Source organism: Protopterus annectens, chromosome 4.part0 (genome assembly GCF_019279795.1).
Source record: "Protopterus annectens isolate FY-2018-M chromosome 4.part0, PAN1.0, whole genome shotgun sequence".
Classification (NCBI taxonomy): Eukaryota; Metazoa; Chordata; order Ceratodontiformes; family Protopteridae; genus Protopterus; species Protopterus annectens.
The window spans coordinates 1,523,779,761-1,523,798,488 of record NC_056733.1 but is presented as its reverse complement, the minus strand read 5'-3'; the positions used below and the strand labels follow the sequence as shown (position 1 = coordinate 1,523,798,488).

General features: G+C 39.2%; 1 protein-coding gene across 1 annotated transcript in view; it reads left to right on the top strand.

Moving 5' to 3' along the window:
- Nucleotides 1-3,757, top strand: part of LOC122799938 (coagulation factor XIII B chain-like) — a 479,343-nt gene extending 475,586 nt beyond the window's left edge. The window contains exon 8 of the mRNA XM_044069346.1: nt 3,359-3,757. Within this exon, the coding sequence (XP_043925281.1) occupies nt 3,359-3,396 (38 nt within the window). The 3' untranslated portion in view covers nt 3,397-3,757. The remainder of the gene's footprint in view (nt 1-3,358) is intronic.
- The last annotated feature ends 14,971 nt before the right edge of the window (nt 3,758-18,728 follow it).

Here is an 18,728-nt window from a genome sequence, read left to right as displayed (position 1 = left end):
GGCAGTAAACTACTAAAACAATGTCCAAGGGTTTAATTGGCAAATAGGTGACCGACCAAGTATTTGATCCAAGTTTCTATGTTAGTAGACTTCTAGTTAGCCTTGTATGAGGCTATGAGCCTTCTTAAAATTAATACATTGAAACACTAAAAGAAAGACCTCTTCACAAGAAAGAAGTACATACTCAAATTATAAACTTATAGATAATATAACGAATTAATAAAAAAAGATCCAACCACGAATGAAGGCAGAATGACCTTTATGTACAAGCGCTTTCGCCTGGACAAGACTTCATCAGATACAAAAAACACAATGTGCTACAAAAAACTTATATAATGCCTCATGAAACACTCAATTAAACTTTTAAAGAAACACACACATAAAAATATACAAATGTATAAATATACTAAAGTTAAATGCTTTTAACCAAAAACATGAACATAAGTAAAAAAACAATTATTTCTACAATAAAATTCATATTAAACCCTAGCTGCTTTAGCTAGCAAAACTGGTTTAATACTGATATATTCATTAAGACCAGGAGCAATTGGTTATTCTGCCTTCATTCGTGGTTGGATCTTTTTTTATTAATTCGTTGTGTCTTGTGTCTTTTTCAGTGAACTTTATAGATAATATAAACTGTCTGTGATACAGAAGAGGAGAAGAAATAGGTGTTGTGTGAATGATATAATGATAACAATCCTTCCAATTCACTTTTTGTCTTCTTCCAGCATCAGAGAATATCTTCTTCTCTTCTACTTCTCAAAAATCACAGCCAAACAAATTCTACCTCTTCTTGAAGAAATCCCACTTGATTTTCCTGCTGGGCCCAACAATCCCTACCCTTAGTTCCTCTGCTCTAGTACAGATTATTACACTTTTTTCCCACCAAAACCCATCTATAATTTATGCCTCACAACTAATACTATGCTCATAATCTGGAAATCAGCCTATGTTACACCAGTATCTAAAGATCTCAAACCCTACTCTATCAGTCATTTTCAGACCATCTCTTTACTTCCCTCACAGGACAAAATCCAATAAAAGTTACTCTACAAACAACTCACATCTTACATGGAAAAGTACCACATGTTTTCAAAACAATCAATGTGGCTTCTGAGATGGCAGAAGTACCCAGACTACTCTCTGGACCATAACAGATTGCACAGTCATCAGTATGGGTAAAGATAATCTAATTGCAGCTATTTTTCATCCACATAAAATGTGTCTTTGCTAGAGATGACCACTCCATTCTGCTTTCCCACCTTCTAGACACTATCAGCCATGAAACAACTCAATGGCTCAATGACTTCCTTTGATATAAGTCCTTCTCAGTGAAGACTGACTTTGCCATTTCAAACACTGCACACACTAACTCACAAGGCTCTATACTTAATCTATTTGTATTGATATTTTTATAAACAAACTATTGCTCAACCTACCCAAACTACATCTTCTCCTGTATGTGGATGGCATGGTCATCTACAGATTCATTCAAGAATGCCACATTATCCAAGCCCATCTACAAGCAGACTTTCTTGAAGTAAATAACGTCTCTACAAAAAAGCTTCTGCTCAACCACCCCAAAATTAAAAAATATGCTCTTTGGCACCAATAAAAGTCTTTCTAAAACACCCGCCTCTCTCAATATCATTGATCAGGATCACAACCTCATTGAAAGCACAACTTCTTCCACAAATCTGAATATCTGGCTTGACAGGTCATTAACCTGCCATGAACATGTCCAAACATTAAGATCCAAAATCAACTACCCACTATTCTGGGCACACAAGATTTACCAATTCCCATCACCATCTTCCAGGGCTGCAACAGGAAAGTGTGTCCTGCTTGCCCAATTACAAAATGGCCTTCCACTTTTTTCAACTTCCTCTAACAAAACCCCTTCTCATTACAAACCTTCTCAAGCAAAAATGGTCATTTCATCTCCATCTCTCCACAAATTGAACAGTACTATTTCACTCATGCCAAAGTTCACTAACTACCCACTCAAGCCAGGACGAACCTCTTGCTGGGTTGCCAACTTTTCAAATTCCTTCAACAAGACAACCCATCTCCTCTCACAATTACACGTATTATAGTCACCTCAATATACAACCTGAGGGGTCATTGCAGAGGCTGTGGTCCTTCAGTGCAGACCCCAGCTACCAAATTACATCATGCTGACTAAATTACATTGTGCTGACCATAGATTTTTCTGTGCTTTCTTCAAAACTGTGACAGTCTCAGCCACTCCACTGGCAAAGTGGGATAAAATATGACCCAGGAAACCAGGGTTTAGTTAACATCTAGGGTGACTAATGGACTGGCAAGGAGGGATGAGCACACATCCCAGGGGAAGATGGTATATGGGCATCTCTTGCAATGATCCCTAGTGGAGGCTAGGCCCTTCTCCAGAGGAGGCACACTTAGTGGGTAGCAGTGGGCCTGGCTGAGCTGCTGCAGAGGCGGGGGCAATATACCACATGTCCACATTACATGCCTACCCAAGGACCATACCACAAGATCACAAGGGGGCAGAAACAGGGTAGGCCAAGTAAGACCCCTTCCAGATGGAAGCGCAGATATGCTGAGATCCATTGCCTTCAGTCTATGATTGGCCCCAGCAATTACCGGAATAAGTTTGGGGACATGGAGTAGCTGGAAGACCCAGCACAGATGAGGCATGAGGGCTGAATAAAAGGAGAGAGAAAGGGCAAAAAAAAGTGTGGCAGTCTTGTCCACCAAATCTCACTGCCATCACAAAATACTCTACATTCAGCTGCCAATTCAAGCAGTTTATACCTCAATGGCATGAATGCAAATGACTCACTGCAGGACACATCACCTCACTAATAAAAATCTAATTTATACATAATTCTTCTCTTTCATCTCCCCTGCAGCCAGTATGTGCCCTTGTCACCTAATTACTTCCACCTTATATAAATTAATATATTACAGCTTTTGCTTATTTTTCCTCTAACTGTGACTTTTTGCAACTTCATCAAAATTGTATGTTTGCACATGGTTGTAACAATGATATTACTCAATTACCCATGCTTGGCTTTGAAATTTTTTGTTGTTAATATTGAATGTAATTTGGCCTGAACCAGCAAATACTTACTTTTTGATCAGTGCCCTAATGTGATTAACAAAGTAAGTAAATAGATAAAAAAGTACATAAATACATTTTTGCTTATGGTCTTGCTTTGGCAAAGACATATTAATTTGTATAGTATAAATTCTGATGTGCTATGGACTGATATATAAAATAGGGGTGTTAGTAAAATGAGTTTGGCTACCTGGATAAAGAATTAAAACTAGTATTTATTTTATTTTATCTCTTTCTCTCTTTTTATAGGATCTAGTTTCTCATCATTTTTTCAGTGGATTCAGTGAGAACTGAAAGAAGAACATATGCTCACTGTTGTATAACTTTTCAAAGAACTGTGAAGGTTTATAAAAAAAAATAAACATTTTTATTTTTATTGTTTTAATTAGAAATGTATAGTAACCTCAGCTTCAAATAATTTATCTTAACTGTCTTGGTTCTCTTGGTTGTTTAACAGTATACTTAAACACTGTTTTACTTCTAACACAGTTTTGAATTATGTTAATGCATAATGACTACAATCAAATATTTTATTGACGATCATTTTCCTGAAAACATTTCACCCGTGGCCCATGTGAAAAAATACACAGCGTTATATATTCATTGTAACTGTTGGATGGAGATAAATACATCTAAATTCTTTTGGCACTGTTTTTGTGATAGTTGGTTCTAGTGTCTGAGCCAAAATAACTGATTTGGTGGAAGTTTACATTTACTTGGTGAAGGCTATTGCATATTGAATATATATACTGCTCCAGAAATTTGTGCATTTGCATGAGGCATACCCATTAAAATAGGCACAGAAAGAAAGAAAGAAAGTGCTGGTAAGTGCAATGTCGTATGGTAACATAACATTGCTGGCTTACTCTTTCCAGTTTTAACATTTTTCTTTAACACTGTTTAAACATTTTATTTGTCAGTTGACTTGTAATGATTTCCCTGTTAGATATATTTCTGTGATATCAGTTGTGACTAATGTAGATTACTTTTCTTTCTGATATTGCTATATTTACATTTAATATTTTTCACATAAAAGGGGTAATAATTAAGAAACATGGTACTCATTGGTATATTGCTGTAAATTAATATATAAAAAATAGGATATATGGAGATGAAGGAGAAGGTGACAGAGAAGTGAAAGCTATATTGTTGCCTGTTTGCATTAAGCACAGTGATGGGAATTCTGATGGATGGAAACTGTATGCACTTGCACTACTTTTTTCCCTGTATTCACTGTTTTTTTCTATGTCTACTATCATTCTGGTAGCCATTAAGGTTATGGCATGCCCTAACTCCCATCATGGTGCAGCAGACCCAATGCAAAGAGAGCTGATAGCAGGCTTACACACATCTCTGCATACTGCATCTGAGCTAAAGTACATGCTGATTAGACCATGTCCACTTCATGGACCTTCTGTTGTTTGCTGCAACACTTAGCCTTCACTAGTTATCTGTCCTAGATGCACAAGACCAAGGCATACACTCACTCTCATCCTCCCCTGCTAAGTCCTCCACAGCCTTGGAAACTAACTGTTCTTAGGGTCATCTAGGTCACCATCACGGCTTTATTCTTTTGTGCTGTGCAGCCACTGCTGTTCATTTTTACATTATAAAAACTTATTTTTTCTAAGGTACGACAGTTAGCATATTTAGCAATGGGCTGGGAAGCACACACCCCTTCATGCAGTTGGTAGTTGTGAGTTCTATAGTTTTACCTTTTCCTTATGAGCAAACTGAGATTTTTTTTCTTTTTTTACATATTGAGTAAATTACAGTTTTCAGACTTTATGTTTTGTGAATTGTACCTCAAACCACTGTATTTGTATTGGTACTAGTATAATTAAGATATGTAAGCCACGGGATGCAAATTGGAAGTACCAAATGAAAGTAATGGTTAGATGGTACATAGTAGCCTATTCTGTTTTTAGCATACGCTGTTCTGTTCTGTAGTTATACCTTTATCTTTTTTTTAATTGTTTGAAATGCACAGAGGTTTTAGCCTGTTGGCCTGTACTTTCAGGATGACTGCTACACTAGCTGTGTACTGTCTGATCAAAACTTACTGACTTCTGTGTGACAATAGAATTTTGGTTAGTGAGAGACCATTTTGCACCGTTTTGGGGAGTTTCTCCCTTATTCCAGTGTTATATGACTATGGATATGGTATGCATATGTTTGTGGAGGGGACAGAGATAGATGGGAAGTGCAGGGGGTCCAATTCCCCTTGCAAAAAAATGTTGTAATATGTGCAAGAAAGACATAGATCATTTCTTTATCAATCAGTTGTGAATGATGGAAGTTTCATTAAACAACTGGATCTTTTTTTATCAACTAATTTGTTTTATAATGAATTTTACAATATAATATACTGTCCACAATCATCGTGCATGGTGTACTTTTTTGAATATCCATCAGCAACTTGACATTACCATAATTTTCATCTCTTTGCTGTAAATTCTTTCCTTCTCTGACTGATTCAGTCTACCAGAGTCTACATTTAATGGTAACATTCCACTTTTCGTAATTATATTTTCCATCATTTGCATATCAATCTTGCCTGAGCACCATGAACATATTTTCACTTTGTCCTTTCTCCTCTTTCTTTCCCCTCACCCCATTTTTACATGTACTTTATTGCCTTCTAATATTTAATCACATTCTATTAACTATATACAAACCCAATATATACAAGGGATTCAATATGTGTTTTTTATTCATTTACTACTGTTACTTTACCCTTCAGAATTTTAACTCCTTTTTTTTTTTTTGCTTGTATTTTTTTTCTCAGTTATTTAATATGGTGTTACTTTTTGCTGACAGAATGTCCATTTGTACCATTTATTTCTTTCTGTTTTTATTCTCCCTTACCAATCTATATTCATTCTCTTTTATTCCTTCTAATACAGCTTTCAGTTCCTCCACACTAGACTTTTCTTTAGTCTTCCATCTCCCTGTGATAACATTCTTTGCTACTAACATAACTAAATAAATAAGAGGGTTGATGTGATTTTCCTCCTATTTAACTCAGCAACATAGCCTTTTAGCAGATATATCCCCCACTCCAATATCTTTAGCTAGTTTCTATACTTTTTCACATCTCCAAAATACATATTCCCATATTTGTCTTTCTACCTTCCCACATCTCCAAAATAAAACAGTTTGTGGAAGTATTTTTTGAAGTCTAGTTGGCATACAGGAAAAACTTTGTAAGCACATCCATCAAAATATTCTACATTTTCTTGCTTTTGTTGCAACCTTGAGGAATAGGTAGATTTCCCACATTTGTTCTCCTGTATAATTTTTATGCATGCTGTCTGACCACTTTTTCTATATTTCAGGTCTCTGTCTCCTTTTATTTCACTCAACTCCTCATAAGTTATTAAAATTACTCTAACTCTTTTATATTTTTTGTTCTTGCCTATGTAATATATTGTATAACTCATGGTGGATAGCTTCCTCACTTAGCCTGACTTTTTTTCTCTCTACATGCTGTTATTAATCTAGTTTTATTTCTCCAAGTATTTTGAGTTTCTATTACCATGATGACATACTCCATTCCTAAGCTAAAGTATGATTAAAGTTCATGAAATTAGTACTATTTCAGTCTTTGATCTTAGCTAAAAGTACTCTTTGCTGCATCTACAGTATACCCACAAATGACTCCTTCTGTAGTTCATACAGTGTTACATGTATCAGTAGCATATCTAAATACAATTGTAAATTCCCATTTATGAGACCCATTGCTCCTACTACTATTGGTACTGTCTGGGTATCCTTCTTCCACATTGTTGTTGTTTCTGACTGCAAGTCCTGGTATTTTATAACTTTGTGTCTCTCTGTACATAAGACATGTAATCATTGGGTGTAGCAAATCAGTGATCAATGCTACTTTTGTCTTCTTTTCATAGATTGCAATATCTGATTTTCTAGCATTTATTTTTTGAATTGTTGGTAATGGGTGATTCTCTTGTGATATAAACTCCATCATTCTCTAAAATGCTTTGTGGCTCAAGTTTCCAATGCTTCTCATCTACTTCAATATTATATTGTTTGTACAATCCCCAGTGCAGCAATCTTGCCACATTATTATGCCTTTCGGTATATGGGCCCTCTGCCATTAGTGTATCACACCCATCAACAAGTTGTACGACTGTTTTCAGTTCTGTTTTACAGAAACTGCATTTGTCTGTTTCTCCCATATGGTCAATGGACTTTGAAAACCAGTGCATATATAGTCCACTAACCTTGGACGCCAATATTAACCTTTCATCTTTTGGTTTAAATTCACCATTCCTTAACCATTCCTGCATCAGATCCTAATTGACATGAGGCTTCTCCAGGAGTTTTCTGTATTTGTAACTAAATATATGGCCTTTCCTCATTTCTTGATTTCTCATCTGATCCTGCTCCTTATAGTCTTTTTTCAGTCTTTTTTTTTTTTTGGTACATTCAGTTGCTGCCTGATTTTTGTCTTCTTCTGGTTTGATTTCCATTCCCACTCGACAATGACATGCTTCTGCTAAACTAAGCAGAGAAATCATTATAGACTTGTTCTCCTCATGTTTTAAAACTTTCATTATGCTTGGATCTGGTGAAGTCAGCAGATACGTGTGTAATCCTACAATTGCAGATCTATACATGTAATCACTTTCAAAAAGGCGCATGCCTCCTTCAAATCGAGGAATATATAAACTTGGTATACACTGTTTTTTTATACACCATTTGATAAGCATGAAGCATTTTTCTTGTTTTCCTGTCCAACTGAACCAATACATTTTGTGGCCAGTCAATCACCTCAAAACTGTAAGCTGGAACAAGAAGAGTAAATTGGTTTATAGTTTGGACTTTGTTCCTAGATGTCCTTATTAGATGGGAAGGAATAGGGGAGACTCACTTAAAGGTCTAAGTAATAGTGTTTAGTAGTATACTATTTAATGACCTGCAGTGGTGCTGGCCTATGCACAAACTGGCAGCTCTTCAAGCAACTATGAACAGTGGGAGACCATGGAAAGCATTTTTTATACAGGACTGGAGAGGTTTGCTTAATATACAAGGCACAGGTAACTGCATTTGCACACAGTAAGCCTTCCGCTATTAGTTCCCAATTCAGATGCATTGAATCAGCCCTCTGCTCCCACCAGAGTGCAGAAAAAAACTTATAATGTAAAAGGAACTCATTTTGAGCTCCAGTGCACTAACAAATGTTTTACAACTAAACGCAGAACTCCTGCAGTACCAGAAATCCTTGGAAATAAGTTCACAAACCCTGAGAAAAGTTTCCTAATATAGAAAAATGTATGCAACCATAGGAGAACTTCTACAAACACAGAAAACACGTTGCAAAACTTAAGAAAAATATTTTGGCAAACTCAGGGGAACTTTGGCAAACTCAGAACAACTTTTGCAGTATTAGAGGAGGTTAGGAAATATCAGACTACTGTTAAAATGATCTAAGAGCAGTACAGTAACAAACAGATGCATTTCTTTAAAAAGTGAAGGCTGCAAAACATTGATAAATTCAACCAAATCAATAAATGTATCTCTGAACTGTCAAATAACACTAAGATAGTTAGAGCAGGTTAAAAGCATTATTTATGTCAGCTTTGTAGGTCCAGAGAAGATTTTAGAGGAACCCAAGGTCTTGTAGTCACTGATGTCCAAGCCAAGTACAGGGAAGCTCTGAATAAATGAGCAAAGTTCCTTTATATCACATACCTGTTCCAGACTGATATTTTCTTGGTGCTACAGCTTTTCTGCTTTAAATGTTGTTTTTCCTTAGTTATCAGGACCAAATGACATTCCTATATAATTTGAAAAAGTTTTGGCCACTTCCAGTTGTGCCATCAGTTTCTCATCTGATGAACTATGAAGTTTTAAATCACCCACAAAACGAAGATGCAAAGTCTTACATGTTGTTATTTTCTGGGAGCCAAATTGTAACCATAACCTAAACTGCTAAGTAGACAGCTTAATGGGCTAAGGGCAAGATACAAGAGCAGTAGTGACAGAAAGTTACCCACTTTAATATTCCTCTTTGAATTTTTATCCCTGGGATAATAAATTGTCCTTTGGCTTACCTGCAAAGTGGTTTGCCACTGTTTCAAGGTCATTGTAATATAATTGATCAATGTAAGATGCACCTTATACATCTGTAAGCACTCTTTTATCCATGAGTGTGGGATGCTGTCAAATGCTTTTTTTAATCTATCCATGCCATCCTTAGATTCTTCCCTTTTTTTACAATTCTCCATTATGACTTTATTTAACAACAAATGACCCTTTGTCCCACACAACTTTCTTTTGATACCCATTTGTTCTATTGCCATGATTGAGTTTTCTTCTAAATGATTATAAATTATGTCAGCATCAATTCCATTATATAGTTTATACATCACCAGAAGGCAAGTTATTGGTCTATAGTTTTTAGAATAGCTTGTAGGTTCATTCTTAAGGAAGAGTTTCATTTCTCCTGTTGTTAACCAGGTTTGTCTCTGTTTGGAGTGTGCTTATAAGTATTTATTACTCAGAGCTTAATTTTTCTAAATGTTTCTGTAAAGATGGTAATATCTTTAGCCAGACGTTAAGTATCGCATCTGGGGCTGGGGATTTCCAGTTAGAATATTTTCTTAATTTTGTTTCAGTTTCTCTGGCTGTTACTTCATCCCATTTTATAACCTGTACAGTTGAACTTCTGCGTCTATATCACGTTATCGAAAGTTTACTTAATCGAATCAATAAAAGTCAAACTTTATTGATCAATTAAGTAAAACATTGAATAACGTAAAAAAAAAAATGGCGTAGGCAGGGGGGCAAGCCCCCTGCACCATCCACACCCCCTACTTAAATATACCAACTCCGAGACTGCACTACATTGAGGTAAACAGAAATCTCCCCTTATGCAGATTTCCATTTACTTGCACAATGTCCTTCACTTTCGATATTGTCGTGCCGACAATATCAGACTCGATATTGTCAGCTTATGACAACGTGAGGTAGACCTGAACTTCTGACTGTGTCTTTTACTTCTTCTGTCTATGCAACATCTTTATTTTTGTTTCACAGGGTCTTCATAGATATTTCTCCAAATGTGTCTGTTTCTTCTTTTTTTTTTTCGGTGGTGTTTATATTCCTTTTCTTTTGTTTCCCAATTCTGTATAAAACGTTTTTGGGTCATCAATGAATTGCTTATTTTGTACTTTTTCTTTATATTTATCTGCATATTTTTGAAGTTTTTTTTGCCTGTGCTGATATCTATAGTTTATTATTTGCAACAGTGTACAGTAGATTGTCATCTGTTCTAATACTGCTCATTGCCTTTACCACATCTGTCTTTCTAAGTATATTTGTTGATCTGTTTCCTCTTCTATACTCTTCTAAAGTAATACTTCTCATCTTAATAGCTTTATAGTTTTCTCTATTCAATACTTCAGTGTTTTTTGTGGTAAGACTTTATCTGTTATTAATTTAGCTGCACAGTAATGCATCCTGTTTACTTCTGTTATATCACATGAATTTCTTTTAATAGGCTTGATTACTATGTTAATTTGCTTTATTAGACTTCTAACATTTTGAGTCTTATTGGCCTTCAGTAATCTATTCCTTTCATCAAACTTAGTCTGCAGGATTCACGAAGCCTCCGTGTAAGAGTTAGCAAGTCTTACACGGAGGCTGCTGTTAAACGGGGTGATGTCAGCATGCCATACATATTCATGAGGGCATGCTGAATCACACCCTAGGCTAACACAGTCCGTGTAGCAATGTTGGGGGCGTGTCTGTATGGCGAGACCTGCAAAGGGACACGCCCCCAGAAGAATCACAGTCCCAAAAGGAAACTCCCAAGAGCAAGTCATCGGAAATGTCAAGAAACACAACAGCACACATACCCCTACAGACTATTAACCCAACTGAAATGTAAAATGTAAAAATGAACAGTTTAATTTTTTTTTTTATTTCAAAAATGTTTGCCCATAATTGCGCTCATTTGCGCGGGTGTGCCCTTCGCTCAGCCACAATTAGCAGTCATTGAAAAACCATATAAGCTCTAAATATGCAAAATAAGCCAATAGCATAGTGGTAGAGATGTCGGCCAAAGAGGAGGAAGTCATGGTTTGAGCCCCAACAACATCATTTTTTTATTTTTAGTGAAATAAGCACGAAACAATCCCGACATATATGTATATATATACAATTATAATTTAAGTAAAATGCAATGAAATGGGCCATGTATTTATGAAGAAATCTGACACAATAAAAAAATAAAATATTTTATAAGTGCCCATAGCTGAGCAGTGCTCTAACAAGCTGAGTATGTTTGCCCGCAGGTGACCAGTGGTTTAACAGGTGTAATAGGAGTGCCCGGAGTTGAGCAGTGCTTTAACACGCTGAAAGTGTGTGTCCGTAGTTGTGCAACATTTCACACAGCGTAATATGCGTGCTCATAGCCACATAATGCATTAACCAGCATAACCCATTTGCGCGGAGCTGTGTGGCACGCCAACCAGCTTACCGGCGGGCAATGTTGAGCAACCTGTATGAAAGCCGCCTTTAAACAGACACACCTCCTAGCCTGTCTAGACAGTAGTAAAATAAAAAAAAGCAATGCCCAGGCTCGAACCCTGGATACTGTGCATCATAGCCAAAGTACTGAACCACTAAGCCATGACAGCTGTACTGAAAAATGCAGTATTAGCATATATATAGGAATGAATGGAAATAGAAGCATGACAAAGCAGGTTTTGTGAAGCTGATACAATTCCAAAATGGCCAATCACAGATAAGTGCGGGGAAAAACGGCATATATAAGCATCATAGGCGGGAATACACAGCATAACTGATTGTGGAACACATTTGCAGTCAGGATGGCAGGTGTAGGAGAGGGTAGTCACTTTCAAGCACAGAGGTGGGGTGTTGAGGAGTCCATATACATGGTTTGGCTCCTAGTCCACGATCATGAGACTCAACTCATGCAGGGCCAGGTTCTGTGGGGTGCATATAAGGCAGAGGTGTGGAACCGGTTGGCACATGATCTCACCAGTGCCACAGGTATACCAAGGACTGGTGAACAGGTCCGTCACCACCACCATTCAGACCTGAAGAGACAGAAGCAGGACCAACTGAACCATTGGATCCAGGAGGCCCAGCAAATGCCCAACGCCCCACTACTGAGTAAGTATCCATGTAATTATGTATGTAAGGAATTATCCTAGCTGATATTATGGAGATGTATGTTCCAATATTACTTCATTTATATTACAGCTGCAGGTGTGCGTTCCTTGAATCGGTGAGCCTATGGTGATAGGCTGGAGCAGTTGCGCCACCAGGCAGGTTAGTAATTATATTTCTGTAATTGTTATACAATATAAGTGAGACAACTTGTAAAAGAGTTCACTGTAGTTACATATTAATAAAGTTCAAATAACACTAGAAGAAAGATTCTGCTAGTACTGTATGATTAGATAAGTGATGCAGCCTATAATCCTGAAATAAAAAGTAAACAAGTCTGAAATAGTGATTACCCACCTGAAGTGTAATATCAGATAACCTGCAGCAGCCAGAAAATCAGTGGTAAACAAGCTAAAGATAATAGACATGTGTCAAATACATCCCCTTAGAAAATCTGCCATATGAAACAAGTGAATCTGTTGAAAAGGATTGTTGTAATCAAGTATGACATGTTAATAACGCCTAGAATAAAGTACCATCTTGAATTGTAAAAATAAAACAAGTGAGAGTGTGAGAAAGAGGTATGAATCGACCAAGAAAGCTGTTATAACTTCTGAATAAAGTATACTGCAGTCAGTACATAATGAAGTGAATGAGACAGTCACAACCAAAAAGTGAAATGTTTGAAATAAAGTACTGAAGCTGGAATGTGTCTGTCCCACAATTTGTATATGTTGCTGTACCCTTGCAATATGGAGATAGTATGGTTGTCTGAAATAATGAACATCCACAGTTGTCTAGAGCCATATAAATGAAATGTAGCAGGATGCTGTACCTGAACACAGCCAGATATGAAATGTGTATGAATAAAAATGCAATGTATATTAATGTAGCAATAACAGTCCCATCACCAACATTCCTAAGGTTACATATAGGAAACTGTACTAAGACCTGTAGGGTATATATATCTACAGCTCCTAGAGATGTACAGCATATGTATATGTAGATGAAGTTGTTAATGAAATATTTCTTCACCCTACCCTATATTCACAAATAATGCCATTCCACAACAAACTGGGTATGTGTATTCACAATCAATTCCTATGGACATTTGTCCTGTTGATTCAAACATATTTGCATGTACGTTGTTGCATGTGCCCCATTCACATATCCAAACCTGATGGCCTGTTGCCATCAATCGACCCTGCATGCTGTTGGATTGTGTACTGTTGTTCAAAATATGCATGTGTTATGCTTGCTGTTCAATGTTTGGAATTCATGGGTGTTTGGTTAATGGGAATACTGATGCATGCTGTTACAACTAATTTGGAATGGTATTGTTTGTTACTAACCCAAAATGTCATAAAATATTTCTAAACATAGGACAACAGGGAAGGCGGGTTCCAGCGGACCCACCTCTCCCACCTCAGCTGGCGAGTGCACCTGGCACTAGTGCCCAGGCTGGAACCTCCTCCGGTGACCCTGTGCCACCTTCGGGTGGAAGCGCTGCAGGGGATGGGGCTCGTCCCCCCTCTGCAAGCGTGGCCGGAAGAGACCGTCCACTAACCCTCCAAAGTGTCCGGTCTGTTTTGCGTAGCGAGATCAGGCACTCTGTGCTTGAACCCCTACGCCAGCTTGAGGCTCGGGTGGCACAACTCACTGGTGTCCCCGCTGCCCATCCTACACAGCTCCCAGCACAGCCCCATCCTGAGCTGTGAAGGCACAGTGGCAACTGCCCATGGGTGGGGATCTCAGTTCCACTGTTGCCATCTGTGGGCTCATGGGCTCGCGATATCCCAACATCCGTCCCCGTCAATTGTGTTTTCCCCCCACATGCGTCATACTCCGCCCCTGTATGCATCTTGTTTGTCTTGTCTGTCAACCTCCCCTACCTACCTCCCCAAATATACCTACTTCCTGTACCTCACATTCCACTCTCACCTGAAAAAAAAAAAAAAAGGGCACTCTGTTCCCGCAAAAAAATTACGCCCCATACATAGCTGCCCATTTTGCAGACATGTCTGCTGGACATGTGAAGTGGAAATTACAATTGGCTGTACAACATATTTTGTTGTCCTCACTCCTCTCTCAGGGGTGGAAGGTTTCAAATTTCACACCAAATTACAGACATATGCACAGCTGTTGCTGATAAAGAAATGGGCATCTATGGGCCTTTCCTACATCCTTCCTGCAAATCCCGAGCTTGTTTTCCTACTGTCCTACCTTCTTTGTGCCCCCTTTTTCACCACTGTCCTATCTCCCCATTTTCTTTTCTTTCAAAGAAATTAGCGCGGGTGTGCGCGAGAGTAAGCACTTTTAAGCAGTTAGCGGGTGCGCTTGTGCGCTTAGCTAAGTGTGTGTGCGCGAAGCTAAGCGACAGTGCACATGCGTGAGCTCCGCGCAAACCAGCACTAACCCGCTTACAACTGCTTAAAAGTGCCTTAGTCACTCTGAATGACAAGGCCTGTAGTCTGCTCAGCAGCAATATAAAATTCCTCTGTCAGTCTCGAACCCAGGACCTTGGAAACACTAGTCTGCATGACTTACCACTAAGCCATAACTGATATACAATAACTTTGTGCTGAAAGCAATATATCATGAAATAGTAGGACTGAATGTAAAGGGAATATAGGAAGGCTATTACACAAAGCTTTTCTTGTATCTTTACTGGCAATTCTTGTGGATTTGTATAACATTAGTGTGAGAAGAGAAATGGCCATGCTAGTCGGTAGCTAGTAGGTAATAATGTGACAGTAGCATCTTGCAAACCACACACACTATCAGAGCAGGGTAAACATTGCCATATTTGAACAGGTAAGAGGCCAGACATCGCAAATGGGACTGATTTACAGGGATGTCCCTGATTTGAAAACAAATGTTAACTGTGCCCCACTGACTCCCTGTGAAATGTACTAACAGTAGGCAGAAAGGTGTTTTGTCCCATGTAATGGTAACTGTCAACTACTGAAAGTATGCACTACGTGCATGTCAGAAATGGAGTATTAATACACATGCTCCAAATACCCCACAGTCACAACTACAGAATATCTGAAATATATCACTGGTGTATCCCACTGATATGGACCATTCCCTGAGGCTGATAAAAGATACACCTGAGAGTGAATATCTGAGGCCTGCAAGTGTCACAAACTCACAGGCATATCATTCTGTCTGCTGTCACACACTTTGTGAATAGCTGTAGAATAGCTTCCACAAGCACACTCAAATGTAGGTGTACAACCTACAAATATCAAAGGAGGTGTCCAACTAATGACAGAAGGACAGTATAGCAGTTTACAAGCACTGCATGTGCCTGCTATCCATAACTGTTAGTACAAAGTACAAGGTGCCACTACTGCTCAGCAGCAAAATAAAATACCCTTGTAGGTGTCAAGCCCCACACCTTGGCCAGACCAGACTGCATGCAGTACCATCAAACCACAACAAACATATAAGGAATTGCTGCTGAAAGAAATATAGCAAGCATTACAAGGAGTGAATGTGAATGGAAAATAGGAAAGCCATAGCAACACATTCCAGTAAAGACACCTAGCAGGCCTCCAAGGAGTGAATGTAAAGGCTAAATAGCAACAAATTGCAGGAGCCACTGCTGTAAACCAGTTACTCCACAAGTCCCACAGAAAAGCACATACTCCCATTTAAACAGTATTAGTATTATTAGGTGCCAGTTAACATACACACTGAGAAGAATAAACTGGAAGAAGCAATAGTCAGGTGTCAGTACAACATGCATGTCAGTGCCTACAACACAGCCTGAGATACGAGAAACATACCAACCCTATAGTGCCTTTGTCAGGCAAGGTTCAAATGACAAATTCACCACTGTAAACGGTGACATCTGTGATATCTGTGCAGTGACAGAGACCTGGTTCAAAGCTCAAGAGAGCACCCTTGCATTACCAGGCTTCAATTCATACCACACCTTTTGGCCACCTAACCCAGAAAGAATCACTAAAGGCTGAGGTGTGTCCATATTCATTAAGAATATCCACACCTCCAGGCTAGTTGCACAGCATAATGCATCTGAGGTATCCAATTGCAACTAACTCTGGGCAAGACCGCAATCCAAATCATAGCATGCTACAGACTCCCCACCATGCCCCAGGATTCACACCCCTCATTTCATGATACACTGGAAAGTATTGGGTACAACCCAACACCCTAATAATGGCCGATTTCACCTACCCCACCATTAACTGGAAAACTACTCCTGTACCAACTCTATTGCTCAATGTTTTCTAGAATTCATAAATACCAATGGCTTGGATCAACCTATTCACACCCCCACCAGGGGCAGCAATATCCCAGACTTGGTCATCACCAACATGGGAAACCAGTGTTCCACACCAGAGGTCAGTTCCTCATTGGTCAGATCTGACCACAAGGTAATCAGCCTAGACATCCACATCCCACCCCCAGCCCCAATTAGGGACACCATCGTAACAAACTTCTCAAAAGCCAATGTCACACTTCTTAAGACAGAAGTGGCAAACTGCATGGCACCCATGCAGACGGACAATAGAGGTATGACTGCCGAATCCTACACAAATGCACTGTATAAGCACTTACACAAGTGCATGGATCATGCTATCCCTAATAGAACCAAGATGTTATCCCCCAGACAAAGGAAGCCAGTCTGGTGGTCCTCTGCCATAAACAAACTCTACATCAGAAGAAAGAAACTGTTGCAAAAATAAGTAAATTCCCATGACTGGAGGAACTCCCTGGTCAACCTCAGTAAGAAGCTGAGATCCCTCATAAAATCCCCCAAAGCTAGTTATGAAAACAAAATTGCCACTGACTCTAAAGACAACCACAAAGCATTCTATAGCTATGTCAAGAATCTAAATGGGAACACTCAGATCTGCTCTGAGGTACAGCATAATGGCACTAAATATACAGAACCATCTGATATTGCCAACATCCTGGCAGATAGGTTCAGTGCTAACTTTACCCGCCCTCTCACCCCCTAGAGGGCCCATCTCTATACTGGAAGAGTGCAAAGTCCCTATAATTACGGCTGCACAGGTAAAATACACACTCTCCAAAGCCAAGAACACAGCATCCATGGGACCTGACAATATCTCTGGCTGCTTTCTACACGAACCACTGAATGAACTGGCACCCTACTGCAGTACCATGTTCAATCATAGCCTCACCTCAGGCTTTGTAGCCACTGAATGGCGCACCACAACACATCCCACTCCACAAAGGGGGAGCCACGATGGACCACGTTAACCACTGCCCCATTAGCCTGATGAGCCTGGTCTGCAAGGCCATGGAATGTACCATCATGGAACTCATAAACAAAGACATTGGTAATCTCCAAACTCTGGACCCTACTCAGTTTGGATTTGTAAAAGGCAGATCATGTCTCCTAAACCTGATTGACTTCTTTGAAGTAGTCAACAAAGCCATAGATGATGGTAAAATGGTTCACACAGCTTATGTAGACCTCTCCAAGGCTTTCAACACCATCCCCCATTCTGGAATTATAGATAAGCACACTAAACTAGGTATAAATCCCTATGTCATAAGATGGGTTGCCAACTGGCTCACGGACAGAACCCACACTGTGAAAGTAGCGTATTCCAAATCTGACATCAGACCAGTGACAAGTGGAGTACCACAGGGTTCAGTCCTGGGTCCTCCCCTGTTTGGTATCTACTTCTCTGAAGTGCAGGCCAACACAGAAGGTCTGTGGCTAACAAAGTTTGCAGATGACTGCAAACTAGGAGCCATAATCGCAACTCCTAACGATGTGGGCAAACTACAAAAGGCCCTCACTGAGACAGATACCTGGTGTCAAAGCCATGGCCTGAAGCTCAATGCCAAAATGTGTATTGGCATCCCCGTGGTATAAACTCTGTACCCATGAACTACCACATAGCTGGTGGTCTACTTAATGCCGAAAATGTGATAATAGACCTTGGGACACAGGTGCACAGTAGTCTCTCCTTTGATAATCACATCACCACAGTGGTCAGAAAATCCTTCTATATGGCTCATCTCATCACAAAAGGATTCCCATCCAGAAAAAAGAGGTCATTGTTCCCTTCAACTCATCACTTATTAGACCCATAATAGAGTACAATGCCCCTTTTGGTATGTACCTCACAGGACAACTACAACAACTGGAAAGACCACAGAAATACCTCACAAAGAGGATTACTGGCCTCAAACAGATGCCCTATGCAGACCGTCTCAAAAAACTATAGCTTGACTTCATGGCATATCGCCTACTCAGGGGTGATCTCTGCCTAACATACACAGCTATGTCAAACCTAGAGCTGTTGGACATGCTCCACTTAAAGAAATCCCAATCCCTCTGAGCTACACGCTCTAGGGACCTTAACCTTGTCACCACAATAAACAGAACATGCTGGAGGGATAGAGTCCTATCCCAGACACTTCCCATACTCTGGAACAGACTACC